The sequence below is a fragment of the Pelodiscus sinensis genome, chromosome 1, assembly GCF_049634645.1.
Source record: "Pelodiscus sinensis isolate JC-2024 chromosome 1, ASM4963464v1, whole genome shotgun sequence".
Lineage (NCBI taxonomy): Eukaryota > Metazoa > Chordata > Testudines > Trionychidae > Pelodiscus > Pelodiscus sinensis.
In genome coordinates this window covers 185,969,766-185,993,166 of record NC_134711.1, presented here as the reverse complement: position 1 = coordinate 185,993,166, position 23,401 = coordinate 185,969,766, and the positions used below count along the sequence as shown (strand labels likewise).

Below are 23,401 nucleotides of genomic sequence, written 5' to 3'. Positions count from 1 at the left end.
CTTGCACAAGAAAGCTCTGATGGCCATTTTAACCAAGGGCTTTCTTGAGCAAGAAATTCATGTTGCCTGTCTACACTGGCCTCTTCTGGAACAGCTCTAGTGCAAAAGGGCTTCTTCCTGAGCGGGAGCAAGAAGCCCTGATTTTATACATTAGAACGTCAGTTTACTTGCACAAGAACACACGGCCAGTATAGACAGGCAGCAAGTTTTTGCGGAAGAGCGGCTGCTTTTGTGCAAGATCGTGCCAGTGTAGACACAGCCCAGAAGTTCATCTTTGTGGAACAGGGGCAGTACCTCATCCTTTTGCTTGCTGGCAAGAGTGGGCACAGTACTGGCTGTATCTTTTACAGTGGTTTAAAAATACCTTTTGTTCACTGTGTTCCTATCAGCATCTCTGATTAGACTCTCTCTTATGAAAACACTCATGCCTCCAGTCAACTCCACTTTGAATCACAGGATGAGAAGTAGTTCTTCTGCTCCATGCCTCAACTGAAGAACAGTAGCCAGTTCTGGGTGCCAACATCTCATGAGAGATGTGGACAAACTAGAACAAGTCCAGAGAAGAGCAACAAAAATGATTTAAAAAGTCTAGAAAACATGACTGCTAAGGGAAAATTGAATACATGAATTGTTTAATCTAGAGAAAAGCAGACTGAGGAAGGGACATGAACACCCTTTTCAAGTACATAAAAGGTCATTGCAAGGATGAGGGAGAAAAATTTTTGTTCTTAACATCTGATGTTACCTATCAGCTCAGTGTTCTTGGGAGAACCAGGCTCCATCACTCACTGAAGATCCTTCCCTCCCTCTGCTTGAATTAAAGCCAAAGCAATAAAAAGGCAGAAGATGCACCTAAAAACCCCTCTGGAAAATGGTGTTACCCTTAAGAAAACACTCTTAGCTGTTTCCAAGATAGGACAGAAAGACATCTCCATTAGCATACAAAATGGAGAACAGCACTTCCAAAACAAGCACTGCACTGTGGGATACAGAAAGCCAGACAGCATTGTCTGGTGGGAAACCTCTGCTCCAGATAATAATGAACCCGCATCTGCTCACACCCAGATCAATAATTATCAGACCAATTTTAGTAATAAATCCTCTACTGGTATTCAAAATACTGAAATTGCCTAACTGCATTATGAGCTCCCTCAAAGGAACCCAACCCATAGCCAGGAATGATCAGTTGTTATTGTCTAGCCTAAACAACACAACTTTAGATTTGTTTATGGGTAAACAGATGGTTCAGGGGAGTAATTTAGTGTCCCCTCCCCCTTTAACCTACAAAAAAAACCCTACCTATGGTCAAGTAAAGTATTCTGATGCCTGGATCTAAAATCTTCATCAATTCCATTGGGACTTCATCTTCACCTGATCATGCTGGGGTGCTGCAACATTCTAGACCACCTGGGAACCTCGATCAGTTCAAACTTCACGGAGTGATGAGACCTCTCTTCTCCCCATCCCTGTATTAGCCTTCCCTACCCTGCCTTAGTTAATCAAAATTATGGCTTGCTAGCCCTAACACAGATAGATTTAAGTTTGGCTCCCCTTGTATGGTTACTACCTACAAATAAATAACATTAAGTGTTAAAGCTGGTTGCTTTTCTCTCCTCACCTTGGGGGTGTTGTTTTGGCTTCCCCATTCACTCTGCAACAATGTTCCTTGTACCTAAGCTAAAGATCCCTGTATTGTCCAAAAATCCTGTGGGGTTTGCTCATCAAGTAAGTTATTAGCAGAACGATTGTGGTGGGAAAGTGGGAACAGGGAGGTTTATAAGGGCAACAGCTTATATTGCTGTTAAACCCAGGCCACTAAGTCCAAGGGCACATGAGGGTCACAGCTTGGTACTGCTATGCAAGCCAGCTTACTGAATCCAGGGACATATAAGGGTCAGCTTGTGAGTGCTGATTAACCAGTCCTCTCTCAGAAGTTCTTCTGATTCTAGGGTGGGAAGAACCCAGTCCTGGGGAGCATATCCTGCAGGAGAGCTCCATTGGAAGAGGATAGAAGGGAAAAGTAAAGCTCCATATAAAAATACCAGTAACACAAGCAGCATACTGACAGGGTTACTCTTATGTAGGAGGTTAACTCTAACAAAATGAGCATACCCAAGAATAACAGGCAAATCTGGTACCACTGAGGACAGGAAAAGAAGCAATGGGGTTTAAATTGCAACAAGGGAGGCTTAGGTTGGACATTAGGAAAAACTTTCCTAACTGTCTGGGAGGTTAAGCACTGGAATAAATTGTCCAGGGAGGTTGTGGAATCTCAATAATTGGAGATATTTGAGACCAAGTTAGATAAACAGCTGTCAGGGATAGCGTAGCTGGAGTTTAGCCCTAATGTGAGGGCAGCGGACTGGACTTGATGACCTCTCGAGGTCCTATTAGAGCACTTCATCCTTATCTTAGCTCTGCCATGTACAAGCCTAATGCTCAATCTTAGGCCGTATCTACATTAGATATGCTACAGCAGCACAACTTCAATACTGCAGCTGCATCACTGTAGTACAGACACTTACTACAATGGCAAAAGGTGTTCTTCCATCATTGGAGAGAAAATCCATCTCTGAGAGGTGGTAACTAACTATGTCAACAGAAGAGTTCTTCTGGCATCCTAACAGTGTCTATAACCGGGGCTTAGGCTGCTTAGCTAGATTACACAGAGCACCACATTTTTCACAACTCTGAGCAAATATAGTTAAGATTAATTTGGTAGAGTAGACCAGATTTCAGTGCTTAGCAACCGGATGTGTTGCATTTCACATGCAAAAAAATAAAGTGAAAACCTACATGAAATTGTAACTTACATTTCAGCAGTAGGTTTCATTGAGCTTAGCCTGGAGACACAATATACTTATGAATGTTTAAATTGCCCTAAAAAAAACTTCTCCTGTGGATTGGACATAGACTTTTTCCTTGAAACTACAGCATGTCTTGGAAGTGAAAAACTAGGTAAAATTTTGTTCCACTGTCCTAGTAATGTGGAAGGTTTTTTTGTATTGTTTTTAGCATTATCTGCCTGTCGGTAGTTAAACCTATCAGACTAGAAATCTGATAGAAGGGTCTTCCCTGGAGATGTCTAAAATTGGATCATACAAATAATCAAGCTATATTATAAGGCATAATTATGTTTAAAAAAGATGACTGATTTCATGTGTCCCTGAGCTCTGATCTGTGCTTTTCAGTTGCCCATGTGGGAGTTTTTAGTATCCAAATTGGTTCTATCAGTAGAGTGTGTTGAGATAGTTCTGTTGGCTATTTCCCATAAATCCAGGCAGAGCTTGTGCCCTACTCAGTCTTGCAAGGTGTCCCAATAGCTACTCTTTTTCTGAAGAGATTGAATATAATGGGTTTTTTTTAATTTCCATTTGGCAGTTCTGTCACTTGTATCATTTCATAAGTCAAAAATGTAGGCAAGGTTAGGAACATTAGTCTCTCAGCTAAGGTACTGAACTAGGACTTGGGAAATCGGATTCAGTCCCTAGCTCTGTCACAGACTTCCTGTGGCACCTTGGGTAAGTCGTTTAATATCTCTGTGCCTCAGTACCTGTAAGAGAGGCATAACAGTGCTCCCTTTTTTTCATTTTTTAATCTAACGTGCCTGCTAACATTTTAAACTCTTCAGGACATGAAGTGTTTTACTGTGTTAGCACAATGCCTAGACCGACCTCAGTTAAGGCCTCTGGACACACCATTACACAAATAACTCTAGTATAGAAACAGGTTCCACAGGCTTGATATTTTAAAGTTAAAACACTGCCTTATTTTCTGAGGATGAAATTTCCACATACTTTTACAGTGCTCTAGTTCAATTCTAATTGATAATGTAATCATTAAAAAAAATTCAATACACTTCATTTTAAAGGTGTATTTAGAAACCCTAATATTTTGACAAAACAACTTCCAGATGCTACATGATGGAAACCAAATGATTTTGCTTACCTGGAATCAAGGAATATAAGTTTTAAGTCCAGACTTGCTCTGAACATGAACATGTTACTGTGAAGCTTGATCTCAGTGATTGCACTGGGAGGCAAAGACTGACCCACAGCCACCAGTCCTACAATTTGATAGCAAGAATCATATAAGGACATGTCCAGCATATACTGACGTATCTTCAAATAGCCACTGCAATGGATCACCTACCAAGTAAAGAAAGCATAGTAAATACTTGAAGGTAAAGAAAGAGGTGTTACAGATGCATCTTGTTGGCATCTATTTCTCAGTCTTTCCTGCATCTATTTCAATGGTAATACAAGCAGTTTCTCTGAACTCCATTTGTCTGGCTATATAGTTTAAAGCTGCTGAGCATTTTATTTCTAAGTAGAAATGGAGTTAGGTTGTGTGCCCGCATTACTGCCAACAGCACATAGTAATTTGGTGTTAACAATTCAAGGACCCTGTTACCACATGGACTGCTCTTCAGTAAATGCTGTAAATTAAGGCTCTATAATATACATTTAATGTAGATACCATAAGAATTGTTATGCATTAACCAAATACACTGGAATTTGCTTTAGATGGTAACAATTACACAACAGACATATGTACAGGCAGTCCCCGACTTACGCGGATCCGACTTATGTCGGATCGCAGTTACGAACAGGGCTGCCCCGGAGTACACGGACTGCGGGACCTCGCGGTCCTGCCGCCCGTGTACTCCGGGGCTTTCTCCGCGTCTCCCTGGTCTGCAAAGCCGCGGGGGAAGCCGGCAGCGGGACAGTCCAGACACCCCGCGGCTGTCCCGCTGCCGGCGTCCTCAGAGGCTTTGCTCCCAGTCTCCCTGGTCTGCTGGTCTCCCAGCAGACCAGGGAGACTGGGAGCAAAGCCGCGGAGGACCCAGGCGGCGGACCGCGGTGCATCTCGGTCCGCCGCCCGTGTCTTCCTGGTCTGCTGGGGTGGGGGGGGGGGGCACAGCTAGTACGCCCCACCCCCCAGCAGACTAGGCTTTTCTCCGGACGCCTTTGGCAGAGCAGCTGGGGCGCTGCCGTTTGGTCCCACAGCGCCGCTCTGGGCGCTACTGGACCAACCCAGCAGCACCCCAGCTGCTCTGGTCCTGATTCAGCCGCTGCTGGTCAGTTTCAGCAGCGGCTGAATCAGGACGCCTGGGGCAGAGCAGATGGGGTGCTGGTGGGTTGGTCCAGTAGTGCCGAGGAGCGGCACCCCAGCTGCTCTGCCCCAGGCGTCCTGATTTAGCCGCTGCTGAAACTGACCAGCGCTGACTACAGGAAGCCCGAGGCAGAGTTGCTCTGCCCCGGGCTTCCTGGAATCAGCTGCTGATCAGTTTCAGCAGCAGCTGACTTGGGGACGCTTGGGGTTCTTAAGTTGATTCTGTATGTAAGTCAGAACTGATCAGTTTCAACAGCGGCTAAATCTGGATGCCAGTTCCGACTTACATACAGATTCAACTTAAGAACAAACCTCCAGTCCCTATCTTGTACGTAACCCAGGGACTGCCTATATTCCACGCTCTACTTTAACAGCCAATTTGATGTATTAAAACTACTTCTAATGAATGTATTTTTCTTTATGATGAAAAACAAATACATTCTAATCATTTATAATAAGGGATCTATTCATAAGTATATATTAGACACATTATAAAAATTGCTTCTTTCCAGTCAGGATTGGTTGGTCTCTGTTGGCAAATTAACAATGTCAATACCTAGGGGCCAAATTCTAGCCTCGCATACATATACATAATTCCAGTTGCTGTAGGGATAACATATTAATGTATTAAAAATGTGATTCCCCCAAATGGAAGTGACTCCCCATAATTTTTTCCCCACAACTTAAAGTGTTTAGATTTATTATTAATTCTTCTTATTATTATTATTATTTGTTAAGATTGTTAAATGTTTAGATTTATCATTATTATTGCCCCTTTAGAATATAATGTATTAGGTCATGTAACTTAGAACTGTTAAGAATATAATCCTATGTAGCCAGAAACAGCACCCCCCCCTTCTGTGCTCCAGGGCATGCTCAAGTTTGTGCAAGGGGGCTGCTTGAAATTGACATTGCAAAGATACATTGTAACAATGCATTGTCAAACCACTAACTGCTATGGGAGCCAAGCCCTGTAATTGACTAAGGGCATTGTTACTTAATTGACGCCTGTTCTCTTTAAAACATTGTAACTTTACTCAGAACTCAGAGAATGTTTTAAGCAATACCACCCAGAAACTTTTTGTAACTACAACTCTGATATATGTAAAGTTATTATTATACAAAAATATTGTATGGGAAACATTAATTAAGGAATGTATGTAAGAGAGAGAGTGCTTGGACGATGAATGAATGGTTCTGTGAGGTGCCAGCCTGAGAATACAGCAACAAAGGGCTGAAGAAGGAATCAGGTGCCAGTGCAACTAAAAGGTGTTAAGTGGAGAAAACCAAGTACTGGAGGTCCACCCGATGAGATCACTGACGAGCACCTGGCAGCCACCCTGGAAACATCAGCATGATGCAGCAATTTCCATAGACTAGCATGGGAAGAAATTCCTACAAGAACTGGACTAAAAAACTATGGAGTCAGAGTCCAAGGTTCTGCTGCCAGCCTACCAGGAGCTTCAGATGCGCATCTGATCAGGACTTCGCTCCCCACTACCATCACTTGTGTACAGAATACCTGGCCAGTATTCTGTCACAAGCAACTTCCAGGCTGGTAACTATAACAATACACAGAACCTGAATGAATGGATGAATGAATGTTTATATGTATAAGGACACAGACTGGCTTAACCTTGTGAGGAGGGCTTTAAACTAGGTTTGTTGGGGGCAGGTGAGCAAAGCCCACAGGTAAGTGCTGCATGTGCGGGACTGGGAGATGGGCTGGAAATGGGGGGACTACGGCCTATAATGGCAAGGAGAAAGGAGGGTCAGGGCACAACAGGGAGGCAAGATCAAATCAGTATCTTAGATGCCTATATACAAATGCGAGAAGTATGGGTAATAAGCAGGAAGAACTGGAATTGCTAACCAACAAATACAACTATGATATCATTGGTATTACAGAAACCTGGTGGGATGGGACGCATGATTGGAATGTTGGTATGGAAGGGTACGGCTTGCTCAGGAAGGACAGACAAGGAAAAAAGGGAGGAGGGGTTGCCTTGTATATTAAAAATGTACACACTTGGACTGAAGTGGAGATGAATGTAGGAGATAGCTGTGTAGAGAGTCTCTGGGTTAAGCTAAAAGGGGTAAAAAACGAGGGTGATATCATGCTAGGAGTCTACTACAGGCCACCTAGCCAGGTGGAAGAGGTGGATGAGGCCTTTTTTAAACAATTAACAAAACTATCCAAAGCCCAAGATTTGGTGGTGATCGGGGACTTCAACTATCCAGACATATGTTGGGAAACTAACACAGCGAGGCACAGGCTATCCAATAAGTTTCTGGACTGCATTGGAGACAACTTTCTGTTTCAGAAGGTTGAAAAAGCTACCAGAGGAGAAGCTGTTCTGGATTTGGTTTTAACAAATAGGGAGAAACTAGTTGAGAACTTGAAAGTGGAAGACAGTATGGGGGACAGTGATCACGAAATAATAGAGTTCATGATCTTAAGGAAAGGTAGAAGGGAGACCAGCACAATTGAGGTAATGGATTTCAGGAAGGCAGATTTTGATAAGCTCAGAGAACTTGTAGGTAAGGTCCCATGGGAAGCAAGACTGAAGGGAAAAACAACTGAGGAGAGTTGGAAGTATTTCAAAGGGACGTTGTTAAGGGCCCAAAAGCAAACAATTCCGCTGTGTAGGAAAGATAGAAAATATGGCAAAAGACCAGCTTGGCATAACAAGGAGATCTTGCACGATCTCAAAATAAAAAAGGAGTCATATAAAAAATGGAAACTAGGACAACTAACAAAGGATGAATATAGGCAAGCAACACGGGAATGCAGGGGCAAGATTAGAAAGGCAAGGCACAAAATGAGATCAAACTAGCTACAGGCATAAAGGGAAACAAGAAGACCTTTTATAAATACATTAAAAGCAAGAGGAAGACCAAGGACAGGGTAGGCCCACTGCTTAGTGAGGAGAGAGAAGCAGTAACAGGAAACTTGGAAATGGCGGAGATGCTCAATGACTTCTTTGTTTCGGTCTTCACGGAGAAGTCTGGAGGTGTGCCTAACGTAGTGAATACAAGCAGAGAGAGGGTAAGTTTAGAAGATAAAATAAAAAAAGAACAAGTTAAAAATCACTTAGGAAAGTTAGATGTCAGCAAGTCACCAGGTCCTGATGAAATGCATCCCAGGATACTCAAGGAGCTCATAGAGGAGGTATCTGAGCCTTTAGCTATGATCTTTGAAAAATCATGGCAGACAGGGGAGATTCCAGAAGACTGGAAAAGGGCAAATATTGTGCCCATCTATAAAAAGGGGAATAAGAACAACCCAGGAAACTATAGACCGGTCAGTTTAACGTCTGTCCCAGGGAAGATAATGGAGCAGGTAATTAAGGAAATCATATGCAAACACTTGGAAGGTAATAAAGTGATAGGGAATAGCCAGCATGGGTTTGTGAAGAACAAGTCATGCCAAACTAATCTGATAGCTTTCTTTGATAAGATAACGAGCCTTGTGGATAAGGGAGAAGCGGTGGATGTCATATACCTAGACTTTAGTAAGGCATTTGATACGGTCTCGCATGATATTCTTATTGATAAACTAGGCAAATATAACTTAGATAGGGCCATGATAAGGTGGGTGCATAATTGGCTGGATAACCGTAGTCAGAGAGTTGTTGTTAACGGTTCTAAATCCTGCTGGAAAGGGATAACAAGTGGAGTTCCTCAAGGGTCTGTTTTGGGACCCATACTGTTCAATATCTTCATCAATGATGTAGATATTGGGATAGAGAGTACGCTTATTAAGTTTGCAGATGATACCAAACTGGGTGGGGTTGCGACTTCTTTGGAGGATAGGGACATAATTCAAAATGACCTTAGCAAGTTAGAGAAATGGTCAGAGGTAAACAGGATGAGGTTTAATAAAGAGAAATGCAAAGTGCTCCACTTAGGAAGGAACAATCAGTTCCATACATACAAGATGGGAAGCGACTGTCTAGGAAGGAGCATGGCAGAAAGGGATCTAGGGGTCATAGTGGACCACAAGTTGAATATGAGTCAACAGTGTGATGCTGTTGCAAAAAAAGCAAATATGATTCTAGGTTGTATCAACAGGTGTGTTGTAAGCAAAACTCGTGAAGTCATTCTGCCGCTCTACTCTGCACTAGTTAGGCCTCAGCTGGAGTACTGTGTCCAGTTCTGGGCGCCACATTTCAAGAAAGATGTGGAGAAATTGGAAAGGGTACAGAGAAGAGCGACAAGAATGATTAAAGGTCTAGAGAACATGACCTATGAAGCCAGGCTTCATGAACTGGGCTTGTTTAGTTTGGAAAAAAGAAGATTAAGGGGGGACATGATAGCGGTTTTCAAATATCTAAAAGGGTGTCACAAGGAGGAAGGAGAAAATTTGTTCCTCTTGGTTTCTGAGGACAGGACAAGGAGTAATGGGCTTAAAGTGCAGCAGGGGAGGTTTAGATTGGACATTAGGAAAAAATTCCTAACTGTCAGGGTGGTCAAATATTGGAATAAATTGCCACGGGAGGTGGTGGAATCTCCCTCTCTGGAGATATTTAAGAACAGGTTAGATAGACATCTGTCAGGGATGGTGTAGGTGGAGCTTGGTCCTGCCTTGAGGGCGGGGGGCTGGACTCGATGACCTCTTGAGGTCCCTTCCAGTCCTATTATTCTATGATTCTATGATGAAGGGTTAAGTAGTTAAACAACGTTGTTTGCTTCTATCTTTTCTTTATTTTTTTAGTATTATCTTTACAATAAATGTGGCTTTTTGCCTTATCCCCCTCATAAGATCCTACTTGCTTTTATTTGGTACAACATTGCTGTCTACGAGAGTTGCACGCATCTCTCTGGTGTTAAAAATTAGCTATTTAAAGTGTAAGAAGGGATAAATAATGGTTTGGGCAACAAAGATAAATGCAAAATGTTCTTAGTAGCAAAATGTTCTTATGTACATTCTGGCAAGGTTCTGTTCCATATATCATGAGGGAAACTCCACAAGTATCAAATATCAAAAACACGTTCTATACATCCTTCAGTTTATTTGTAAAGTTCCTTTGTTTTGACTTGTACATTCTTCCTGTAAAAAGTAGCATGTATCCACTGCCTTAAGCAATCCTTGGCAATCCGTTATCTATATAGCTAGAAATAGATTCCTCTGAAAGCTCTCCCATTCAAACATTAATTAATATGGTAGCCAATAATAACCCAGTGATAACAACATACTTAAAATCTCCCTCCTTGTTCCCTCACAATTAGGCATATTTGGTTTCCCTTGCACTTAGGCTATGCAGCGGATATTTTCTGAAGTGCTGAGCACTGACTATCTTTGAAGGCACTGACTTTCTTGAGAGCAGAGTTACAGCAATTCTAGAAAAGCAGGGCTTCAAGAGGGACAGTGGCACAAGATTCTGCTTGCTGATAAATTGTCATCAGAGGGAGGCACTCATGTCTGCAGGGCATAGAGATCACAAAACACTGGAGCACAGCCATCAGGACAGGCATCGTGGGATACTGGTGGATGCTAGTTCTCTTGACAAAGCAAACAACAGAGTCCACAGTGGCTCTCTGTCGAGAATAAAGGGTGCAGAAAAGACAAAAGTGTCTTGCAGGTGTGGAAGTTTTTTGTCACCAAAACTGAGTGTTTTTCCTGACAAAAGTTGCATTGTAGTGTGTGCGTACTCTCTCAGGGTATGTCTACACTACAGCGCTAATTCGAACTAACTTAGTTCGAATTAGTTAACTCGGACTAAGCTAATTCAAACTAACGCATCTAGAACTAAAAACTAGTTTGAATTAGCATTTTGCTAATTCGAACTAGCGCGTCCACATTAAGTGGACCCTGAAGCGGGGTTAAGGATGGCCGGAAGCAGTGCCGGCAGGGCATCAGAGGAGGACTTAGAGCGTGGAGATGCTGTCTCAGGCTAGCCGAGGGCTGTGCTTAAAGGGTCCCGACCCCTACCCCGGACAGACAGTTCTCAGGGGTGCCCCGCTTGCAAAGCAGTCCTGGCTTGGAGTGCCCTGAGTGCCCACACTGGGCACATCACAGCACTCAGCCATCAGCCCAGCTGCACTTGCCGCAGGCTGTCATCTGGGGAGAGGGGGCAATTGGGGGGCTGCAGGAGAGCTTCCACCCCCAGAAGCCTGCAGAGCCAGCCCAGTCCTCCCCATCGGGGGCTTGTGCCCCATTCCTCCCTCACCTCCTTCCACTTACCCTTCCCTAGCCCCTCTTCTTGATGTACAAAATAAAGATAACGTGTCTTCCAAAATGGAATCTGTCTTTATTGAACAAAACTGGGGGAGACTGGGAAAAGGAGGTGGGAGAGGGGAAGAGAGATGCTGGGAGAGGGGAGGGCAACTAAAATGATCAGGGGTTGGGAACAGGTCCCATATGAAGAGAGGCTAAAGAGACTGGGACTTTTCAGCTTAGAAAAGAGGAGACGGAGGGGGGACAGGATAGAGGTCTCTAAAAGCAGGAGTTGGGTGGAGACGGTGCATACAGAAGAGTTCTTCATTAGTTCCCATAAAGAAGGACTAGAGGACACCAAAGGAAAGTAATGGGTAGCAGGCTTAAGACTAGTAACAGAAAGTTGTTCTTCACAAAGCAAAGAGTCAACCTGTGGAACTCCTTGCTGCAGGAGGCTGTGAAGGCTAGAACTGGAACAGAGTTTAAAGGGAAGTGAGATCAAGTCATGGAGGTTGGGTCCATGGAGTGCTATTAGCCAGGGGGTAGCAGTGGTGTCCCTGCCCAAGGTTTGTGGAAGGCTGGAGAGGGATGGCACGAGACAAATGGCTTGGTCACTGTCTTCGGTCCATCCCCTCCAGGGTCCCTAGGGTTGGCCGCTGTCAGCAGACAGGCTACTGGGCTAGATGGACCTTTGGTCTGACCCAGGACAGCCATTGTAAGCTCAGGGCTCAGGGTCGGGGGTCTCAGTGGACCCCCTTGATTCTCTTGCACACCTGCTCCCGGGTGGCCAGGCTGGCAGCTCTCCTGCCCAAGCCGGCCACTCTCCTGTGCCTAGTGCGGAGATCGTGGACGAGATCCACGATGTCCGCACTAGCCCAGGCGGGTGCCCGCCTCTTGCGGTCCCGGGCAAGCTCCTGGGAGCCGCCAGCCTGGTCCCGGGAAGATGGGGAGGGCTGGGGGGCATCGGGTGGGTGGCTTGATCCGTGCCAGGTGCAGGGTCTGCTGGCTGGGTGCTGGCAGGCTTGCACCTGGCACGGGCACCGTAGCCAGCCTATGCCCCTTTAAGGGGTCCGGGTCCGGGAGGGGGGCAGACGAGTTTCCCTGGTGTTGGCCAGAGTGGCCACCAGGGAAACCTGGGGAGGGCTAGCCTCCCACTAGTTCGAATTAAGGGGCTACACACCCCTTAATTTGAACTAGCTAGTTCAAACTAGGCTTAATCCTCGTGGAATGAGGATTACCTAGTTCGAACTAAGCACTCCGTTATTTCGAATTAAATTCGAACTAACGGAGCGCTAGTGTAGCGCCTATGAAAGTTAGTTCGAACTAACATCCGTTAGTTCAAACTAACTTTGTAGTGTACACATACCCTCCCTGTTTTGTCAAGGAAAGGCATTTTTGACGACACAACGTGCCAGTGTAGACACGGCCTTAGAAGAAAAAAAGGAATGCAACCACATACTCATGTTTCAATATAAATTGGGGGCTAGAACAACCTACATTGCAGGACAGGTGAGTAATGGGGACTACACTTACAGAAATAATTGTTCATGTTTAAATGGGTAGATAAATGTCTGCACCATAGGAGAACTCTAAAAATACCAGGTCACTTTGAGGTGTACACATTTATCTGCCGTAGAACTCTGTGCATTTATTCTCCCATAAGATAAACATATATCCACAGGCAAAATAAAGCTGAAATTAGTATTACAGCATTTCCCATCACCCATGTTCAAGAGCAGTAACTATTAAAACAATAAGTGACGATGAGTCCTGTGGCACCTTATAAACTAACAGATTTATTGGCGCATAAGCTTTCGTGGGCAAAGACCCACTTTGTCAGATGCATGCATGCATCTGATGAAGTGGGTCTTTGCCCATAAACGCTTATGTGCCAATAAATCTGTTAGTCTATAAGGTGCCACAGGACTCCTCGTCGCTTTTGCAGATTCAGACTAACATGGCTACCCCTCTGATATTAAAACAATGTACACTGAGAGGTTGATGATAATCCTGAGATGGTGGTAGATATTAATCCTGAATTAAAATCTGCAGGCATGTGGGGAGCATATTCTGATACCCATATTTATCCTGAATAGTACCTAACTCCACAGGCAGTCCCACTGATTTGAGTGAGATTATTTTCTGTGCTGTTCAGGATGAATAAGGGTACCAAAATCTAGCCCATAGTTTCAGGATATACTGTTGCATTAATAAGAAAATCTGCACTTAGGGGTGGCATTCTGATGCTTTTCTGCAGCAGACTTTGCTTTATAGCTATCCCATATAAGAAAACCTGTTACTCTTTAAATATCAAAAAGCTTCAGCACGTTACCTTGTAGCCGCTACACGTCAACCCTGCATTCCTCTTGGCCAAGACACACTTCATCCGGAGAAAAAATGATCTTTCTATTTCGTACTCTGAAAGCATAAATCCATGGCAGTTTAATTATTAACAGAGGCTTCAAAAAAATCACCCATAATATTTATTTTGACAATAAGTATTTGCCAGGGTACTTCAGCCATTTATATTAACCTTTGTATTGTCATTATTATTTTTAGGGAAAGAAGTCAATAAAAATATGGCCATGACACATTATTGTCCCCATTCATGATCAGCGGTCTCTGCTGAAGATGCTGATAGTTATGATTTATTTTAAAAGTTAGAGTTGAAGGCTGTGATGTTTTGGGGTTCACTCAGGCTAGTAATACTTGCTTTGTAATCCTGTGTGTCTTGTGATTGTGCAGCTCACTTTGATCACTGTGATGGATCCTGATTAGAAAGGCCAGTAAAAATCTAGGAACACTGTTCAAGTCCGTTTCTCTCTCACCCACAAAAAGTGTAGTTTGCTAGATTAAATTTTAGATAAATGGGTTCACTTTTATTTGCATGTAGTCATCTCTACCTTTATTCCTTTTACTGGGCATCACTTAATCTGCCCTCTTTTGTTACTACATTTGTTTTGCTGTCCTTATGAATCATCAGTGCTGGTACAGTTCAGTGAAGTGTGTGATCCTGCTCAGATGGTAGATGTGAACGTTCTACTGTCTTTATAGAGGCAGCAAACCCAACACTTTTTCTGAGAAGATCTAGTTAGTGAGAGGGACTGGACCCTAGTGAGAAGACCTGGACCTTGAAAGAAGAATGATTTAGAGTGAATTCGGACCTGGGAAGCACTAAGGTCAGCCTGCAAAGAGTATTCACGTTGGGCAAATCTATGGCGAGACTTATGGGCTGCTGAGGTAAGAGCTCTGACCCAGTGCTGCACAGTCACACAAGATAACCAGGGCTACAAGGCAGACAATGACTGAACTCCTCGCTGGCCTCGGTGAATCTCAGAATGTCACAGAGGCACTGGACCTCCAAGCTTTAAACAAAAGGCCTTTCCCTTGAGCAGTCACATCTCAGCATCTGCTGGCCTCAAGTGGAAGGTACAAATTCAGTCTCCAATATGGTAGGATCATGGTCTTGGAATCAAGGTCTTGGAAGCAGAATAGGAAACTTATTGAAAAGTTCACAATGTTGTAATTTCCGTGTACAATTCCAGTCATTGGGTCAAAACTTCAAGCCTAAATATTTTATAAAGTTGGTACATATTCAGGGCACTAACAAGCAGGCTCCTCTTAAGGTAAACTTTTAAGCAAAATATTTTTACTGGAAAAGTTACTAATGTTTTGTTATTTAAGCTCTGCTCTGGCTTAAAAAAATTTCTTATAAAAATGTAAAATCATCCTGTAGCAAATATTTTTTGAGGAGAACTGTGGTGGGTCTAATAAATCTAAAGGCAGTCAACAGTCCTAACCTTTTGCTATGAATGCTGCTGTTTTAGCAGGGAAGGATAGAAGCAGCAGAGGAATCTCACTCTGTACTTCAATGAATAAAACAAAAGGAAAAACTAGGTAGCATTTTAAAGACTAACAAGATGGTTTAAATAGGTGATGAGCTTTCGTGGGCCAAACCCACTTCCTTTTGTTTTAGCAAGATCTGACTCACACGGCTACCTCTCTACTACTCTTCAATGAATAGGCACTTCAAAAGGTATTTTCAGTTACGTTTCAACACATTGATTTCTTCCCAGCCTGAGGGCTTGATTCAAAGCCCACTGAAGTCAATTAGGGTGTGTCTACACAGCACTGTAACTCGAAATAAGATATGGAATTTGAGCTACACAAATTGCATATCTTATTTCAATGCTATTTCAAAATAGCTTATTTAGTCATTTCAAAATAAAGCGCTATTCCAAAACGTCCCTTACTCCTCGTAGAAATGAGGTTTACAGGGATGTTGGAATAGTGTGCCCAAAATAATAGGCTTGCTGTGAAGACATGGGATAGCTGTTTTGGGATACTCCAGTAGCGTTGCAGTGTAGACGTACCCTTAGAGTTGTTCCATTGACTTAATGGGCTTTGGATCATCCCCTTGTATATCATTCTAACAACCTATCTTAATTTGACTTCACTGCAAATGCTGTGTTGTATATTTTTGTTCATCTGTCACCCATTTAACACCTGCAATTATTTTAACCTCAGATGCTACACAGAAACTATTAACTCTCTGTGTTATACTCTATTTAAAAATCTTAGAAAGCATCTAAAGAAAAAGGGGGCACTTTTCATGTTAGAGCTCTGCTTAAAGGAATAAAAGCAATACACACTGACACTCACGTAGTATCAACCTTCCAAATGAACAGCTTTTTCTGTTCAGTGAACTGAAGGCCAAATGATTTCCTTACAAACTTAGGGTACGTCTACACTACAGTGCTAATTCGAACTAACTTAGTTCGAATTAGTTAATTCGAACTAAGCTAATTCGAACTAACGCGTCTAGAACTAAAAACTAGTTCGAATTAGCGTTTTGCTAATTCGAACTAGCGTGTCCACATTAAGTGGACCCTGAACCGGGCTTAAGGATGGCCGGAAGCAGTGCCGGCAGGGCATCAGAGGAGGACTTAGAGCATGGATATGCTGTCTCGGGCTAGCCGAGGGCTGCGCTTAAAGGGTCCCGACCCCCACCCCGGACAGACAGTTCTCAGGGGTTCCCCGCTTGCAAAGCAGTCCTGGCTTGGAGTGCCCTGAGTACCCACACTGGGCACATCACACCACTAGGCCATCAGCCCGGCTGCACTTGCCGCAGGCTGCCATCTAGGGAGAGGGGGCAATTGGGGGGCTGCAGGAGAGCTTCCACCCCCAGAAGCCCGCAGAGCCAGCCCAGTCCTCCCCATCGGGGGCTCGTACCCCATTCCTCCCTCACTTCCTTCCACTTACCCTTCCCTAGCGCCTTTTCTTGATGTACAAAATAAAGGACAATTGTGTTCAAAAATGGAATCTGTCTTTATTGAACAAAACTGGGGGAGACTGGGAAAAGGAGGTGGGAGAGGAGAAGAGAGAGGGTGGGAGAGGGGAGGGCAACTACAATGATCAGGGGTTGGGAACAAGTCCCATATGAAGAGAGGCTAAAGAGACTGGGACTTTTCAGCTTAGAAAAGAGGAAACGGAGGGGGGACAGGATAGAGGTCTCTAAAAGCAGGAGTAGAGTGGAGAGGGTGCATACAGAAAAGTTCTTCCTGAGTTCCCATAAAGAAGGACTAGAGGACACCAAAGGAAAGGAATGGGTAGCAGGCTTCAAACTAGTAACAGAAAGTTGTTCTTCACAAAGCAAAGAGTCAACCTGTGGAACTCCTTGCTGCAGGAGGCTGTGAAGGCTAGAACTAGAACAGAGTTTAAAGGGACATGAGATCAAGTCATGAAGGTTGGGTCCATGGAGTGGTATTAGCCAGGGGGTAGCAGTGGTGTCCCTGCCCAAGGTTTGTGGAAGGCTGGAGAGGGATGGCACGAGACAAATGGCTTGGTCACTGTCTTCGGTCCATCCCCTCCAGGGTCCCTAGTGTTGGCCACTGTCAGCAGACAGGCTACTGGGCTAGATGGACCTTTGGTCTGACCCAGTACGGCCATTGTACGCTCAGGGCTCAGGGTCGGGGGTCTCAGTGGACCCCCTTGATTTTCATGCACACCTGCTCCTGGGTGGCCAGGCTGGCAGCTCTCCTGCCCTAGCTGGCCACTTTCCTGTGCCTAGTGCGGAGATTGTGGACAAGGTCCACAATGTCCGCACTAGCCCAGGCGGGTGCCCGCCTCTTGCGGTCCCGGGCAAGCTCCTGGGAGCCGCCAGCCTGGTCCCGGGAAGAGGGGGAGGGCTGGGGGGCATCAGGTGGGTGGCTCGATCCGTGCCAGATGCAGGGTCTGCTGGCTGGGTGCTGGCAGGCTTGCACCTGGCACGGGCACCATAGCCAGCCCGTGCCCCTTTAAGGGGTCCGGGGCCGGGAGGGGGGCAGACGAGTTTCCCTGGTGTTGGCCAGAGTGGCCACCAGGGAAACCTGGGGAGGGCTAGCCTCCCACTAGTTCGAATTAAGGGGCTACACAGCCCTTAATTCGAACTAGCTAGTTCGAACTAGGCTTAATCCTCGTGGAATGAGGATTACCTAGTTCGAACTAAGCACTCCGTTAGTTCGAATTAAGTTCGAACTAACAGAGCGCTAGTCTAGCACCTATGGAAGTTAGTTTGAACTAACGGCCGTTAGTTCGGACTAACTTTGTAGTGTAGACATACCCTTACTGTCACTTTATGCCAAAATGCCACCGTTCAGATTATTTCAGAATTATGGTTTTAATATTAAGTATTTTAAAAGTCTAATTTAGGATTTTTACAATGATATTATATTTGACCGAAATTCTGGCAAAATATTGGTATTATCTGTTTATTTTACTAATGAAAATTAGTTTCTTGTGGTAAGCTTGGGCGCGTCACTGAATGTCATACCTTCTATCAAATTTAAATAAGAATATACACAAGGAGGTGGGAGGAAGCTGTAGAAGAATGGTCCTGGGGTTAAGGCATGGGATTTGGCTTTGATACTGGTTTTTGGTGTGAGTTTCAGCAAGAAACTTACTCTGCATCAGTTCTTTATTTGTAAAAGAGAGACAATACTTTCATCCCTCATAGATATGTTTGGATGGTACCCATCACCATTAATGGTTATGAAGTTATTCTAAACACCTGAATACAAGATGAACAATTTTTATGATAAGTTATTTTCTAAAGATCATTTATGGAAATAAAAGCAGGGTCTTAAACTTCAAATAAATGTCCAGACCTAAAACAGTCACACTAACATGTAACCTCAGGAACCCTTTTCTTTTTTTAGAAAACACTGTATTTATTAACAGAGCCAACGAATTTTAACAAATATTTCTGTAGTACTAACTTTATAATTCCATCAAGAATAGGCTTTGTGTATATTCTATACAATAATTCCAATACATAGCCTGGCCTTCTTGAGTCTGAGGGCAATGGCAAACTAATAAAGTGGCAGTTTGACAACTTCTACCTTCCTCAGCAAAAAATTCTCAATCTCTCACATTTCGTGGTGAGGGACGATTCTTTCCTGAGAAATTCTACTAAGTTTTTACCATCTTGTGACAATTATCAAATGGTTAATCATATATTTGTGTCTATTATACAGCACAGAAATTCATAAAAATACCTGTCATGTCCTTAAAGGAGTTTCCAATCACTTTTCAAAGTGTCTGAATTTTTTGATTCAGCTATCCATATGTGAAGAAACCAGCCCACTTTCTTACATTCATTTCAGCATTTGCCCATGCCAGTACCATAGATGTGCTTAACAGGCATTAGGTACTATTGACAGAGGAGTTTAACATAGTTTCCTTTTATGAACATGGATATTGAGGTACAAGGACTGCTGTTCCTAACACACATCCTTAATTTCCTTGCACAAATCTGTATTCCACCTCTTCATGAAAAGTGCATCTCTTCTATACACAAACTGAAAATAATTGTATATAAAGGTGGAAAATAGATCCTTGTTGTTTCAGAATAGTGACTAATAATATTAAACTGTTAATTTTCTGCTCGGGTTCACCTTTATGATGGTGAGTTGAAAAATGTTGCAATTGCAGATAATGTTACAAATGGAACTTCAGTATCTCTTGCAAGCTGATTTTTTTTCTTCAAATTATCTGAATCAAACATCTCAGAGTAATTGCCAATCCGTGTAATACAAATATGCTGCCAGGTTTTTAAGTTTCCCGGGGCTTTATTAGGGTAGAAGTTGGTGTTATGTACTATGGACATGAGAAGAAATGGGTCTGAGCTTCATTTTTTGTTATCGCCAGGCCTCTATTGTTGTGCTCAGAAAAGGGTAGGTTCTAAATTATTATAAATTGTCTTAATCCAAGGAATCATGTGGCATTTGATTGTAGGACACTGTGCCTGTTCTCTCTGTCTAGTTGTTACTCACTCTCTTCTATCTCCCTCCCCCCCCCCCCCCCCAGTTATCCAATACAACAAATTTCTGCAATTTTTTGTAGCATTAGTCTGCCTGTTTGCCAAGGTCCTTGTAGGCCTGTTTGGCTTCTTACATCCTCAAATAAATATCCTCCACAGGGCTGCCAACCATCAAGATGTTTCCCGGGAATGATTATTGCTAATGTATGGAAGAGAAAACTGATCAGAGGTAAGATTCATTTTAACTGATACAATTCTCCATAGATGTGAGACTTTGTACTTTGACAGCTTTCTACATCTGTTCTAACTTAATCAGAGTGTAATTGATATTATAGAGAACCTGCTTTTTTATATATGTACTGCTAGCTTATTTTAATAAGCTAGTCACCCATTTGTATTTATCATTTATGGTTTTTTCAAGTTGGGATCCCTATCAAAATCCCAAAATTTCAGACTTATCGTAGTTTATTTTTAAACCTGAAAATTTAGTAAATTTCAGGTTTTCCTCTAGTAATTCAAGGAGCCTTTTCTGTTTCACTCATATTTCTTCATACTGTCACATTATCCTGTGCATGTATCTACTATAATGAACTCTGTATAGTGTGCACTTGAATAGATTCCAGCTACTAAAATAAATTAGCTCATTAAATACCATATATACGAGAAATCACAAAAAAGTTAATGTAAAACCCAGCATAACGCAAAATAATTATTTAAACACCTACTTTGCAACAAGAGTGCCAGTTCCTAATCCAAGAAACACATTAAGAAGAAAATTAGAGAGAGAATGCATTGTATCTGGGGGTTTTTAAATAAAATTTACTGTATTTTAGTTTCCACAAAGTGTGTCATTTCAATTATCCCTTTTTCCTTTTTTAGCTGGTATATCAGACAATATGTCTGACTTTAAGCACTGTTTAAAAATAAAATGGCCTGCTTAGAATTCAGTGATTTGTTCTTTCCCCTCAACCCCACCTCCACCCCCCTCTGCTGCAAACAGGATAAATGTCATAGTGCAGTAAATGAAGAACATCTGGCTATTTTGGATAATGAATTTATGCATTTGTTCACTCACTGCACATGACTACGAAACAAGATTCTCTAAGCATTTCTGTGAAATTATGGTTAGCTTTACACAACCCGAAATTATCCTTTGGGGTGAAAGTATGAAATCCATCTTCATTGCTCTAGGTCATCTTTCATCTCTTATGAAAGAAGGCAGATACTAAAATCCTGGGAATTTATGTTTTTCTTGTAACATACATTTAGAAAAGATCATCATGTTTCTTTCATGATTCCTCCTCATACATTACTTTCCATGAGGTAAAGGTCACTGCTTTATATCTTTAGCCCATACATCAGAAGGGCGTGCAGGTCAGGTTGGCAGGTGGTACAAGGGCGGGGAGAAAAAGATGACCAATGTTGCCTGCGGGTTGGAGCTGACATGTAGATGCCCACTGATCACAGTGTGTCCTGGATGTACTTGAGGGAGTGGAGCAACTCATTCGTTTTATCACTGAAAAGCATATGGTTTTTGAAGGGGAGGTGCTCAAGTGTAGCTTGAACCTCCTTCAGGAAACTGCTCAACTCCAGCCAAGAGTCATGGCACAGCACTACCCCAGAAGCCAGGGAACAGGACTCAGTGCTGGTGGCATTGACAGTGGCTTGAAGGGTCACCTTGCCAACCAGCTTGTCTTCATCCAAGAGACTTTGAGAGTCCTGCAGCTTTTCAGGGGGGAAATGAAGGCCTGGAAGTCTGCCAACTCAGTGTGTGATCATAAATTGTACTTAGCCAGGCCTGGAAAGTGGCAATGCAGAATTGGAGACATTCGGAGGAACAGATTGTGTCCCCAAGAAGGTTGAGTTTCTACACTGCCCAGTCTGAAAAGGTGGATTTGAAATGTTGTTGGCAGGCTCATGAGTCACATGGACCACCAAGGACGTAGGTGGAGGGTGAGAGAACAAAACGTCTGTTCCCTTGGATGGCACGAAGTATCATCACTCTGCCCACTCAAGGGTGGGGGCATGGAAGGCTGGGGTGTACCAAACAGTCTATGCATGGAGGATGGCATTATATATGGCAAGATGGTACAGAAAGGTTCAAGGGATTGCAGGATGTCCAGGAACAGGTCCTGGGGATCCCGGGTATCTTCCACAGGCAGATGGGAGGCTGCTGTCATGCAACGAAACAGGGGCTGATACTACACATGGCCAGAGAGATGAGTGCATTATTGGTTACAAAACTGGAGGTGCCAACAGTACTGAGGGTGCTGGCAGGAGCAGGAGTATCCTGAGGGGCCTCATAGGCAGTAGGAGGAATGGTGTTGATCTGGTATGGACAATGATCCAGGCACAATGGGAGCCCAGGGTAGCAGTACAGGTCCCAAGTGTGCCAGTAAGGCCAAATACATGGGTTGCCATGTGTAAGGGAACCACAGGTCGGAAGACAAGCTGTAGACTGGTGGATAGGGCTGGCTCCAGGAGTCCGGGCTGTAGGATCATGCCATTGAGAAAGGCAGGGTTAGGGTTGGCAGACCAGTACAAGTCCAAAGATGGGTCCAGCAAAGGCAGGGCTGACAGGAACAGAGGCACAGGATGGAGCAATGCCAGGAGCAGGAGTGCTTCTGTAGCAGAGGACGGCAGTCCAAGAGCAACCAGAGGGCCCAAGTGTAGAGGAAAGCCAGGACACCACAGCATCACCTCAGCCACTGGCCTCAAAGGAGCAGGTGTTCCAGAGTGTGTGGCTCTGGACAAGAATGGACGGTCCTGGAGCCGAGAACTGTGCTGGAGGCGAAAGCAGTGAGCCAGTCACTGTGGCTGAAGGTGTTGGACATCCAAAGCACGGTGGCTGGTCATCCAATCTGCAGGAGAGCTCTTTGGAGCAAGAGTATCTGGGTCGACCCTAGATCTAGTGTGGCTCAGGGAGGCAATGCTAAGTTTACAGGCAGTCCCCCGTTGGAGACTCATCTTTGTGCCCATGATTAAGCTTCTTATGTGTATGGCAGCACCAGGTGAGAAAGTCCCAGAGAAGGACTCACCACTGATGATGGTTGGTGCTCTAACATATCTGCTGCTGCTGGATCACACATCACACAGGAGCACATAGTCTCCTCCATAAGGAGCTTGCGTAGGTGACACTCTCTTGCTTTCCAAGCATGAGACAGGAAAGAGCAACAGATGGAACAGTGAGGGGCAATGTGGGCTTTGCCCAGGCAGTAGAAGCTGTATTGGTGCTCATTGATCATAGAGGAGTGGGAGCAAGAACCACAGTACTCAAACCTAGCTTGCTGGGACATGGTGTCGGCAAGAGAATTGTCCCAAAGGGAAAGTGTAAAAGGGTGGAGACCTAGCTGACTGATTTATCTCTATACAGCTAGAGGGGAAAAAAGCTATACCCAGAAGAAAAAGTGTACAATAGTTCACTTAGCAAGCTAAGAGCACCTAGGTACACAAGTGTGCTGAGACTAGTAGCCTTCTAGACAAGGCTGAGAGCTTCTAAAGGAGTCTTTGATTCCTAATCCCTTTAACACCCATCAAGCCTTAACCAGGGTGCAGGGCTACTCAGGAAAGCCCAGGCTTTAAAAAGCCTGTTCTTAAGTGACCAAAGAAGCATAGCAAATAGGAGCAAAAGGAGGAGGGGGTTGGAAGGGAGTTGAGGACAAGCTTGAAAGGAGCTAAATACACTTAACGGTCTTTCAGCTAAAAGCAAAACTGCCTAATTAAAACAAAACACACATGAAGAAAGGAATACGCTGTAGGAGTAAAATGAGAATGCGGGCAGAAACCCAGCAACAGAGTGATGGTTATTGCAACTAATATAGCATGTA

General features: G+C 43.8%; 1 protein-coding gene across 4 annotated transcripts in view; it reads right to left on the bottom strand.

The window, feature by feature from the left end:
- SIM2 (SIM bHLH transcription factor 2) overlaps positions 1–23,401 on the bottom strand; it is an 83,319-nt gene that overhangs the window by 23,878 nt on the left and 36,040 nt on the right. For all 4 annotated transcript variants that reach the window (XM_006125990.4, XM_075911781.1, XM_075911773.1 and 1 more), the window contains exons 5-6: positions 13,608–13,693; positions 3,949–4,148 (exon numbers count right to left, since the gene is read on the bottom strand). In XM_006125990.4, coding sequence (XP_006126052.2) covers positions 3,949–4,148; positions 13,608–13,693 — 286 coding nt within the window. The remainder of the gene's footprint in view (positions 1–3,948; positions 4,149–13,607; positions 13,694–23,401) is intronic.